The sequence below is a fragment of the Cariama cristata genome, unplaced genomic scaffold, assembly GCF_000690535.1.
Source record: "Cariama cristata isolate BGI_N322 unplaced genomic scaffold, ASM69053v1 scaffold2184, whole genome shotgun sequence".
Classification (NCBI taxonomy): domain Eukaryota; kingdom Metazoa; phylum Chordata; class Aves; order Cariamiformes; family Cariamidae; genus Cariama; species Cariama cristata.
The window spans coordinates 44,138-56,651 of NW_009611046.1; the positions used below are offsets into that span (position 1 = coordinate 44,138).

General features: G+C 41.7%; 1 protein-coding gene across 1 annotated transcript in view; it reads right to left on the reverse strand.

Annotated features, from left to right (window-relative positions):
- Nucleotides 1-12,514, reverse strand: part of ANO1 (anoctamin 1, calcium activated chloride channel) — a 46,199-nt gene that overhangs the window by 30,780 nt on the left and 2,905 nt on the right. Inside the window, exons 2-6 of the mRNA XM_009698076.1 lie at nucleotides 11,339-11,665; nucleotides 8,972-9,070; nucleotides 7,286-7,437; nucleotides 6,010-6,064; nucleotides 2,676-2,727 (exon numbers count right to left, since the gene is read on the reverse strand). Of these exons, the coding sequence (XP_009696378.1) occupies nucleotides 2,676-2,727; nucleotides 6,010-6,064; nucleotides 7,286-7,437; nucleotides 8,972-9,070; nucleotides 11,339-11,665 (685 nt within the window). The remainder of the gene's footprint in view (nucleotides 1-2,675; nucleotides 2,728-6,009; nucleotides 6,065-7,285; nucleotides 7,438-8,971; nucleotides 9,071-11,338; nucleotides 11,666-12,514) is intronic.

Here is a 12,514-nt window from a genome sequence, read left to right on the forward strand (position 1 = left end):
TGCGAAGACCTTGGCGTAATACTTACCATATTTACCACATTTTCGTCTTTTATTTAAAAGGGTAGTTTCCTTCTTTCTTCCCTCTCCTTTCCCTGTTTACACATCCGTTTATTAGTGACATGCATGAGGCTGAGAGCAATTAATGCTTCATCTATAAAATGTATGCGGCATAAGGGACTTGGAGGAGTCCTGCCTTCCCAGGTGTGGTATCGCTCCATAACTTGGGGCCAGAGTACAGGTGGGTTGGGAGGAGTTACCATGGAAGTTTGGAGGAGCACAACGGCAAGGGGCTCTTGGGCATGGCAGCTCGCTGCACCGTTCCCAAAGGTCACTCGGCTGGACCTGGACCTTTCAGGGCCGTAGCACATTACTCCTCTAATGCTCTTGCTGCAGCTGCTGGCATTAATATAGCTACTTCCAATTATGGAGTATTACCCACGTCTGAAGGTGTCGTGTTATCCGTGAAGATACATTTGGGGATCCAACGAACCAGTCTTGGGTGCTGAATCAGAGCTAAGTCAAGTACTTGTCTTTGCCCAAGGCAAAGCTGATTAATGACAATTAAAAACAAACAAACAAACAAAAAAACCCAAAAAATCTGGCCACTAGCATTGTGGAGAGTTTAAAAGGACTTAGAAAAAGAAAAGAAAAATGATGTGCTACAGTGTGCCCATATTGCTCATCAGTTCATTGCTAAGAAAAGAGTGTGGGACTGGATTTAAAGGAGCAATGACTATCAACCAGGAAACAGCTCACTCTAGGTTCACCGAGACGTTTTTGGTTGTTCTTGAAATGAGAATTTTTGAAGTTCATTAACATTTTCAAGATACTAATCACCTGCTGGAGGAACTGCTCCAGGAGTATCCTGCAGTATCATTAATTTTCAAAGCCCTATTTAAGACTATACTATGTACTACGAACTGTCTGCAAATGTTTCCACACTTCTGGCAGAAACAGCTAGTGAGCAGATAAATTATTTTTCTAGGGCTGTGTGACCGACCAAAGAGCTACACAGTACCCTTCTACAGATCAGTATTTAACAGCGAAGACAGATTCACATCTTCATAAATTTTCAAAATAAATAACAAAGACTGCAGTGTTCACCAGGCAGCTGCCTTTTTCCTGCTGGGCAGAAACGTTGCAGCATTATCTATGTTTGCTCAAATCTGTTTGCAACCTTTGCTGGGTTGTAACCCAGCATTCCAGCGCTGGAACACAAAGGACCCAATTGAGTTATGCTGAGTATAGCCATGGACAGGCTGGCCTAATGACATTTTTATTAGGTATACCATGTGACCTTGCCAGTAGCAGGTAGAAGAACAATCCAAGAATCCTAGCACTCACTTTACCTTCCTCTAGCCTCTGCCCTATTCAACTAACCGCTAAAGTGCTTCCCATTTCTGAACCGAAAAAAAAAAACAAGAAAGAAAAAAGAAAAAAAAATCACTTGAGTAACCAACTCCAAGGCAGGAATTCAAACGGAGCTGTATGACCTTCCCCTTTCAAGAGTGCAAATATGTAATTTCCAATGAAAATGATCCAGCACCAAACACGAAAAGGGTCCTTAAAGTCATAGATTCATTTGGATTTCCCATGCTACAGGGAAACAGTACTTCTGTTAATACTGGCTGAACACCAAAATTTAGTGTATATAAGGACTCAACAATTGTACATTGTATGTTGTTACTTCAACAGAAAAGTCCAAGCATAGAAATAATTTCTGGCACAATTATTCTTCTATTTGATTTATTTCTGAGCAGCTGATGGGTCAATATTGAACAGAACTACCTGTAATTCAAGTTCTCGTTGTTTTATTTAACTGTCTATAGGCAAATAAATACCATAACAGATTCCAACAGTTATCAAACATTTTCTCTCATGTTCATGCACTTTTCTTATGCAAATTTATTTCTATTGGTTGTCTCTTAAGAAGCTTGGCTATGAGGGAATTCAGCCTTCCGCCTTATATGATTTGCCTTTACCATTAACTATTTGTTAACTTTGGTCCCACAGTCAAGTATATACCTATATATCACGATATGTATAACATGAAATCCTAAATCTACTGGCCGTGGCAGTACAAACTTCACACCCACTGACTTGCAACAACTGTTTTGAGGGCTAAGAGATGGGCCAGCTTTCAGTGCATGGCTCAGCCCTTGGCCTTTCCACTGGATTAAATCTCGATTGTCCACTTAGGACAGTGTTTCAGGCAGTCATGAGTTAAGACCATTTCACTCAAGTCATTGAAAAGCCATCCCATGATAAAAATGTGAAATTCCTACTTGAAAGGAATGGGCTAAGCCATAGACTTTCACTGCTGTTACTGAAATTATGGCAGTACCCTCATCCACGTCAGTGAGCGTACAACTGACCTGACAGAGAGCACATATTATCCACTGGTTTATATCCAGTCCTGCTGCGAAGGACCTAACATCTGCAGGGGCTATATGCTCATTTGCCATTTAATTTAGAATCGAATCTATACATTCACATTTGAAAAAATTCCAAACAGCTACATTAATTAAATTAAATTTCCAAATGAAACAATTATATCCACATACATCAAATTAGAGAGCAGGGGAAAAAACTAAAGTCCACAGCCAGTAACAACTTGCAGTTATTTTCAATACCTGAAAACGATATCCATCTTAAAGCTAAATAAAGTTCCTTACCCATGCTATATTTTGCTTTGGTACATGTCGTTCTTTTCAATATTTCATAAACCTATAGAAGTAAAATAAAATAAAGGAAAGAGTTACTTCAGGTACTGCCAGTGAAAAGCAGAGTCTTTTTGTGTACAGCTCAAATATTGGCAAAACCCAGATGTCGATGAAGTCATCATTCTTTAATAAAAGCCATGGTATTCAGGAGCGCAGGGCTTAAAGATTTCCACACCAAGTTATTGGTACAAGAGAGAAATGCTTAACTAAATAGCAGGTACCAAGATAATTGATCAGGGGAAAGAGGGTTATATCTAACCACTCACATAACAGAAATGCTATTTTTGCTCATGTTAGACATCAATCAAAGATCAGAAGCCCTCGTCTACCCAGACCAGGCGGTGTGCCGGGCCAGCTATTCCCTTGCCTCCGATGGTGCAAGCTGGCTTCAACCCAAGGACTTCAGCAGAGCTTCAGGCTCATAACCTGTATGCAGCACACAGCTGTTTATCAGCAACTGGACTAACACAGGCTGACCTTAAAATTTCTGAGCTTGCACGACCTCAGTGGCAAAACAGATGTATTTATTTTAGGATTTATTGCATTTATTGTCAAATAACCTTTGCACATCTCAGCACGCCGCCCGAGCGGTTAAGCTTTTGGCCGCTCCCGTACAGCGATGCTCTGGGGCAAGGCAAGCACTCAGCTGGCCCCAGGCTGGCTGGGGAGCGGGCAGCAGAGGAAAACCTTGAGCAAAGGCATCTGCTGCCCACTGCCTGGCCTGCCTGGGGAGTCGGGGACTGGTTCCCAGGGGATGCTCCCTAATCCCTGCACTAACTCCACTGCCGCTTGCCCAATTCAGGGAGGGAAGCGAGTGAGGGCATACAAGGGCAAGCCCCACAGTTCATCTGCCTGTTGTCATCTTGTAACTCCAGTGAGCTAAATGGCTGCCACAGAGAGATTTCCAGTTATATACTGGTTTGGATTTTTTGGGTTTTTTGAGGGGGTTTTGTTTTGTGTTTGTGGGTTTTTTTAAAAATAAGTAACAGGTCTTTGGCTTAGTTTCTGTTCATCCAAGACTCACAGGTTGTGACTAGATTCCTGTTCATTTTGCAGTAGGCGGAAGGGTCAATATTTGCACTGTGGTTTAAAAATATGTATGAGAAAGGCAGGAGAGAACTGTAAGAAACAAGAATACAAAGAGAAATGCACACAGGATAAAATGATGCTGGGAAATATTCAATATGTCTTTTATTACCAGGTGATTTACAGGGATTTCAAACAAAGCAACATACTACCAGCGTTATTGTGGTAGTGGTTTAAAAAACCCTCATCCCTCCTCTTCCTCCCAGCCTCTGCTAGGAGCTCCTTCTGTTTCAGTACATTTTTCAGCTAGTCTTGCTCACCCTCTTGTCCTATGGTGCCATTTGGTCTTGGTACCTTTCTCAGACCACCTGCTGTCATGAATTTTAACTCTTCATTTGCTCTCTTAAGTTTCTTGTACTTACAAGGTTTTTTTCTATGTATCTGGACTTATAAAAGAAAGTCTACAAAGAAAGGCTATGCTTTTTTTCAATCTCAAAGGAAATGCTTTATCGCAAATGAACCAATTCAATGTTTGTCTTTTTCTTTTCCATTTCTGTGCTACTGCATCTGCCTTCCCTAGTCAAGCTCACCTAGCCCTGCGCTCACGTCAAACCAGCACACTTCACGCTACAGGGGAGCTACGTTATGGGCTCCACATGCTGGAATTTCAAAGGAAGAAAGGGAAGTTAGATATCTTACACCCCTTATCACCGTAGCAATAAAAGGCAGCTGTAATTGCGATATAAGCTCTTTTTGAAACCACTTAGCATTCAAAAAGGCTAATGTTAAATACAAGATAAAAGCACGCTCACAGTCACATTCCAACGCACCGATTAGCAGCAGTGGAACGGGGCAAAGAGTCCATGTTATACTTTGAAAAGTGCTGCAGCAAGTGCTGCTTGGCTGGCTCCCTTCCAACTGCCCTGGATGTTACAGGAGCTGTCTTTTCAATTCCCCCTTCAGGGGCTGTAAAGGAGGCTACACCTTCTTCCCCACTCTATTGTATGTTCTGTAAGTCACAAGAAAGCACTCAAATGTAGTTTGTGATATCGTAATCCTGTATTAGGCTTGGTTTCTGTAAGGGAACCGCAGATGTGGCTGAGGGAGCTGGGGTTGTTTAGTCTGGAGAAGAGGAGGCTGAGGGGAGACCTGATCGCCCTCTACAACTACCTGAAAGGAGGTTGTAGCGAGGTGGGGGTCGGTCTCTTCTCCCTGGTAACTAGCGATAGGGCAAGAGGAAACGGTCTCAAGTTGCGCCAGGGGCGGTTCAGGTTGGATATTAGAAAGAACTTCTTCGCTGTAAGAGTCGTTAAGCATTGGAACAGGCTCCCTAGGGAGGTGGTGGAGTCACCATCCCTGGATGAGTTCTAAAAACGTTTAGATGTGGCGCTTCAATAAATGGTTTAGTGGGTTTAGCGGGCATGGTGGCATCAGCTATATGGTTGGACTCGATGATCTTTGAGGTCTCTTCCAACCATAATGATTCTATGATTCTGATTCTATGATTCTATGTTTAGTTACAAGAGGAAAAGTGCCGTGCTAGCACTGAAGGAGAGACCTCCAGCGCAAAGGCAGGAACGGCTCAGCCCAGTTCCAGCGCTGCATATGTGTACATCACGCTCGCTAGCCTAACAGGGGTGAACAGGTGCATAAACAATCAGAGCAAGATGCAATCTTCTGTCCTTGTTCCATTTGCTTCATGTAAACTTTAATGTTAAATACAAATCAAAAATAATGTTAAATAAAAATCATAAACCTCAACACTTTTAACACCCTTCTGGAGAATTGCTCCCCAAAACTAGAAATAATATTCCCTGTAAATGCCTGTCTGTTTCATTGGAATTCCTCTTAGGAGATTTCCCAGCATTTTACAAAAAGAGCAATGTATAGTTACAAAAAGGTCAATGAGTCACAAGGGTGCAGGTAGCTGGTGGCAGAACCAGCAGTAGAATCTAAATCTATTCCTTTCTGGTGACATGTCTACTAAGGAACTATGTCCCAGATTAACTGTGAACTAGAAAGAAGATCCAAATTATTTTCCAAAAGGAAGCAAGCTGTTAGCATCAAATCCTATTCAGCACATAAGCTAAAGCCGGCAATGTTTCATTTATAATTTCAATAACTAATGTCCCAGGTGATGTCTGGTATTTGGTTAAGAAAGGCAGACGTGCAACAGGCATTGTACTAAAGCTGGCAAAGGAGCTATTAACACCGTGACTAAGGCAATATCCACCATAAATTATTTATATACAGTACTTACTATAGTGCTTCTCGTTTTGCTGTCAAAGAAGGAATCTCTGTCAGACAAATCAAATCTGTTAAAAGATTAGAAGGAAGCCCATTAGGTTAAAAAAAAAAAAAGCCAGTAATTTCCTGCTCTTGTTGACCCCTTCAATATTTTCATTTCTCCTGGGGATCTCTCATAGCTAACATTAAAGAATAGCTTGTAGAAACCTCGTTAAAAAGAAAGTACATCCCAACTCTCATATTTTAAAGAGGCCTCTTATACGTTTCACTGGTTTTATATATTTATAGGTTTTTCTACACAAAAGAGGCCGTTGATGCTCATTTAAGTTGAATACCTGACCACTGCTGGCCTTGAATTGCTCCTAATAATCTTTACATTTTGTCTGTACCTTAAAACCTGTGAGGCCACTCTTGCCTCCCTTATTCAGCAAAGACACAGGTGGTCTCACTGAAAAAAGTAATACATAAAAATATATAAATACATTTCCTGCAAGTCCAAGAACATGTCAAATGTCACAGACATTGACGGGTCCAACTAACATATAGAACTCCATCAACGTTTTGCATCCCTTGATTAAAAACTAAGACCCCTGTATGTACAGCGAAGAAATCCTGCCCTAGGAGTGTTAGCTGTTCCAGCTGGCACATACATAAACGCAGCTTTCAAAGCCCCTCCTCTGGGATGCTGGCCAAGGAAGAGCACCAGCAGAGCAATCCAGGGCAGTCAAAACGTTGGCTGGGCCCTACCTTATGATTTTTTCCTACACCCACGTTTACAGCTATTCTTACTCATCTGAAATCGATGGCAAAGCTACCGCTGACTTCATAACACTTCCAAAGACAAGGCCTGGTTGGCAGTACATGTGTGAGCTGCCCATCCCAGATGAATGAAATTATTCTGAAATTTAGCAACCCACATCTCTGGCTACAAATTTCACCGAGCATTTTATTTTACATGGAAAAGAGACTATTGTAAGCCGCGTCATAAATTGTGTTTGGCAGTCGAACAGTTGATGTGTATAGCTATATAGATACGTATTACCTGCCACAACAGCAGCTAAAGCACACAGAGATTTCACAGAGGGACTCTACAAAGCCTCATTCCTCAACTGGGGGGGGGCGGGGGAGGAAAAACAAACCTAAAAATTACTGCAAAATGGAAAAATTCTTTACAGTAATCCCTAACAAAGTGTTGGTGTTCATTTTCCCTTCCACCTTTTGGTGCCTCAGCTGCTATCAGAAAAGCTGGAACCTGTTGATATGGACATTTACAAAAAGCTTTCACTTACAAGTGCTGCTTCTCTCTGGAGAAGGGGTAGGACAAGCGCTTCACCGTCTGAGGTTTGTGTTCTGCTACTTTTGGCTGGATGGGTTCTGTTATTTTTTGGATTACAGAATTAATCTTTTTCAGAAGGCCATGGGTCTGATTGATCTGATACATCTGAGTGGGCAAAGAGAAAAAAACAGTAAAACTTCATTGCTTTTTGGTTATCCGTAAGTAAGAGTGAACTGTAAGGAACAAACCATCAATTAAATAAATACATCACAATAAACTATTGAGGAGTACAGCTTCCCTTCTTGAAAGGGTTCAGAAAGACATAGATAGATGGGAAAGTCAAACCAAGGCAAGCAGAGGAAGCCTATTGCTTTTCCTCTGAGCCAAAACATTGCCTGTGTTTGATTCCAAATAATCAGACTGGGGTGTTCAATGGAGATATACTGGGCGCTGGCTCCCGAGACATCAGCTCCTCTGGCATTTACTATTTTCTTGGTGCAATGGGACAAAGAAAATGAAGGAGCTATGGAGCCCCTGTGCAAAACACCAGAAGTGGTCTCCTCTCCCAGGGGGGGCCTCCTGGGAATATTGTGCAGCTTTCAGGAGTTTTCAAGGAAAAATCTTGAATCGTCAATTGCAGTTCTGTAGCACTAAATGCAGGAACTGTGTCAGCAGGTCACAAAAGAGGATTATAGGCTTCCCTCTCGGAGCCACAAAAAACTACGTACAGATCCAGGGCAGGGCTCCCACTGCAGGAAGGTGCTCGGCTGGAAAGAAGGCTTTAGGGGTCTGAGAGTCTTCTCAGGCACATGGCTTCTCCTGGGCAATGCCTGCAGGCTCAGGTGGCCTCTTTCACACCCGCCTCCCCCTGAAAACACCCACCCTAACTTTACTTCTGTGGCAAAGCTGCTTTAACTGCAGGATCACACCAGACTTTTTTATCTAATTGTGCTTCTGATTAAAACCGGTGGTAAGTGAGGCAATAATGGCTATTAATATGAAATCCAAACCAAAAGTGTGAGTTTAGCGTTGTAATAAATGATGCTGGGCTTTGAGACTGTCTCTTGCTTCATTATAGACTCCCCTCTGCAGTCTGTGACATGCACTTAGTATGTGTTTAAATATTAATCCATCTCTAAGCTATGCTCACTGAACAGGTAGCTATCTATCACGGATGATTTAGAATCGATGAAAATATACTGTCATTTCTTTAATGATATTTCAAATATTCTGAAAGGTAATTTATTTTGTGGTACAGTAGTCCCAACTCCTGCGAACATGACTAACGATGTATATGAAGAGTCACTAAACCCAGTGAGACTACTGCACACAAATTGTTACTCTTACGTTCATTTTTAGCAGTCTAGTGTTTCGGGTGAGAAAAAACTCCAAAATGCACGCAGAAATTTCATCATCAATTTCAACCGCTTCTTTTAAAACACGCTGAGATGAAGCATTGTACGAAATCACTCTCATCATGTACAGGTAGCGGACAGGAATCCTTCATTTCCATTCCTCCTTCCAGTTACTCTTTCTGCTGCCCCAAGCAAGCAAATTTGTGACTCTCCTCTTCTGTACAGATTAGTTAACTATTTTAAAAATGCTTGTGGGAAGAAAAGTCTACATTTGTACGGTGCTCAAAGATGAGTGTATGTTTAAACTATGCCTTCCAGAGGAAAAAAAGAAAATCAGGACTCACCTTTTTTGTGGGCATCTTGAGCTTAAGAAATTCTGCCTCTCGACACAATACATTCCACGGTGCGTGTATTTTTACAAATCCAATCCCATGGATTTTAGTCTTAAAAAAAAAAGTAAGAGAGAAGGTTACCAATGAGAGGAAATGAAGTATTTTCTCCCTTGTGTTTCTTACATACTTCGGGAACCAACAGTCTATTACTGCCAACCTGATAAATCTCATTTGGTTGAGACAGTTAGTTCCTAACAACAGGACACTCACGGAACACCTCCCTGTGCCGAGCTGCTATAAAATGTGACTCAAAAATACTATTGTCTTCCAGAACAATGAGCACAAGGTTAAACAGATAAAAATTGTTTGGGAAATGAAAGCTAATGACTATGGACACAAATACAGATTAAGCCAGTTAAATTTGAGGCACAGGCATCCAGCCAAACAGTATGATTTCTTGAGTGCGTTGTAATTAATGGAGCTGAGAGAGTTCCTGCTGCCTCCTAAGAGCTGCTCAGCATCTCAAAGGATCCGAGCTGCCATAAGAAAGAAGCAGCCGCACACACATATGTGAATATCTATGCTAAAACACTAAGCTTTTTAATTAGGAAAACTGGTAGGAAGAATTCAACAAAACAAAAGGGGTGGGGGGGAGTTAACGACAATATTAGCGGTATGCTTGCATCCCACTAGTACCTGAGCTCTGTTCTAGATGGCTGGGCGTGGGGGTTTGCTTCTGGCACTCCCACCTACACCCGTATTTACTCCCACGGGAGTAATCATGTCAAAGCCATTGCACAAATGATATCAAACTAGCAGGCATTCAGCAAACAGAAGAGAAAGAAACTCTAATGAATCTTTCTCATCTTGCTGTTGTATCAACTCAGGCAGTTACTATAATAACTAGCTTTCATGCAGCTATATTCTGCACTGGCTTTCGAGAAACCGGTTACTCAGAGGACATAAATAACTGCCAGCCTGCCCATAAGGCATGGCTTCCAAACCACCTTCGAATTTACTTCTTTGAAGAGAGTTTAAGTGACTTAGTAAACATCATCTGGTTAAGAAACCTTTGCTCTTTTTGCAATTAGTAAGGCCTCCAACGCAACTTCGTGGCATGCTTTTTGAGCCCAAGTGATCGCAGGTTTTTCCCCCTACATGTGCTGGATATGGAAGCTGATGTAAATCCCTGTGGCTTGCTTTCATCTCTATACATTCCTCATCTGGTTTGGTATCTTGTACTGAAAGGAGAGGGTTCTCTCTCTTTTACGGTGTCCTGGCTTGAACCCTGAGCCCTTCTGCACCATTTGAAATCATATCACATGTCATAGGTGGGGACCTCCGACCTTGCAAAGGACTTAAATATCTATGCCTTGGCACAGGCAAGCTTCCAGTTCACTACAACAACTTGCAAGTTTGACGGAAAGCAAGTCTTATTTTCACCTGGGGGACAGAGAAGTGAAAATTTTTTTTGCATTACACCATGCAAAAAATATTTTTATATATAGATACATCATTACGTACATGCCTGTAATTTGTGAACAATAGGTAGCAGATTTATTTTTTTAACACTCTGATCACAAGTCTAGATGTTTAATCTCAACTTTTAGATCCTGTAAATAAAACCAGCATAAATATTTACCCTCTCTCACAGGAGTTTCAGGCATATTGGTTGGATCAGTTAACCGTAATAGCTTTCTTTGAAATTAATACTGCTGTGCCTATTTCTACTAATCACACACTGGCAGTACTTCACACACATCATTTTTTATTTAGTCTAATGGTCTTTTAATAGAATATAGTGTTTTCAGGGTACAGGTGAAAGGCGTTACAAGCTGTACTGTTCATATCTAAGAATGGAAAGAGCAAACTGTAATGCAGACCCACGCACTCGAGCTAGAGCATGTACCAGAACCTACCGAACAAATTTAATTCTCTTGAAGTCTATACTGAGGTATAAAAATGTCACTGTCTGTATCAGGTATTTTTCATCAGAACTGGAATTACCAGCAGATCCAAACCACAGCATACTGTAAACCTACCAAACTGGGATTAGTGTTCACAGCAATTTAAGCCTCACTTCTAGATACGGCAACACAACAACAAGCTGTGTTGCAATAGTGGATGTGCCACGAGTGCCAGCCAAGAAAATTAAGAAACTTCACTTCATTGGGGCATTAACAACACCGCAGCCTGTGCCTGTGAAGCAAATTAAATCAGTGGGCAAGGATGGTGCTGCCAGATCTGAAATCAAATTCTGGAAGAGCTGAGCTTGTGTAACCTTGATCAGAGCCAGGTTCACAGGAATGGCTCAGCATTTCCCAGGATCCGACCACCAGTTATCCTCCTTATCTTTAATTGTTTGAAATAGCTCCTTACATCCTCATCGCGTTCCAGTTCCAGACCAGCCTCTACGAGGTTCCCTTCATACTCCTCCCTGCGAAACCTCTTGTCATCTTCATGGTAATCCATGTGAGGTTCGCTTTCCCTCATTTCCAGCTGCACTCCCTTCCCGGGAAGCGGCTGGTCCTGCTTGGTGCTTCGGGCACTTGAATCATTATGATGAACCCTCCTGGCGAGTGTCCTCCCTGCTGAGGACTTCTTGTAGTGATACACTAGGATGTAGTCTACTTTTCTCTTCCCATCTCTGAAGTAGAGTCCATATTTGCAGTCAGCATCTGGATTTTTGGATAGTGAATTTAATAACTGGAAGCAGGGAAGGGGGTGTGGAGAAAAGGAGAGAGGAGAAGAATAATGAGTACACACACCAACACGGACACCAGATAGACCGTATCCTTGTATCAAGGACTCCTTGCCTGGAGCACACAATGACCTATCTTCAAAGAGCAAACATACAAGAGGAGCCCCCCCTGCTACTTACTCAAAACAATTTTGCAAGTTAACACCTACAGTTTTATTGATAGCCAGCTGGGATTTTATTGGCCAGAAATAAATAGATAAAATGACTGGGATTTAATCTAATTACCAGCACACTAGTTCATAAGTCAGCTACTTGGTGGATTTGTTTTTCTCGTTTGGGGGGTTAATCACCACTAAGATCATCTGTCCTTTTCCACCCAAGACATCTGTGTTTCAATTCTGACAAATAGATTAATATCATGTGGAAACATTTCTCACTTCTCTTATCTATCATTGCAAGTTTCTATCATCTGAGAAAGAGATCATCTTGGATACAGACTGAAGGGAGACAGCTGGTCATGAATGCAGATGGACCGCAGCCAGGGAAGTGGGTTCACTGCTTACTGAGTTCATCACTTTTTTTTCCCCACTTACAAAACCTGTGTTGCTTTGCAATCTCATGGTGGCAAAGGCTTTATTCCCATCTCAAATTAACACTAAGTGTTGCAAGATGCAAGAACTGTAAGACTTAAAACACAATTCCATTTCCAAGCATTTATCTGAAAAACTGCACAGCGCAACTGTAGAAACATAAAAAAAGTACTAACAATTACTCATTCCTACTTTCAATAGCACTTCTCATGCATAATTCACAATTCTACCCGTGGAGACGCACAGACTATTTGGGGAAAAAAA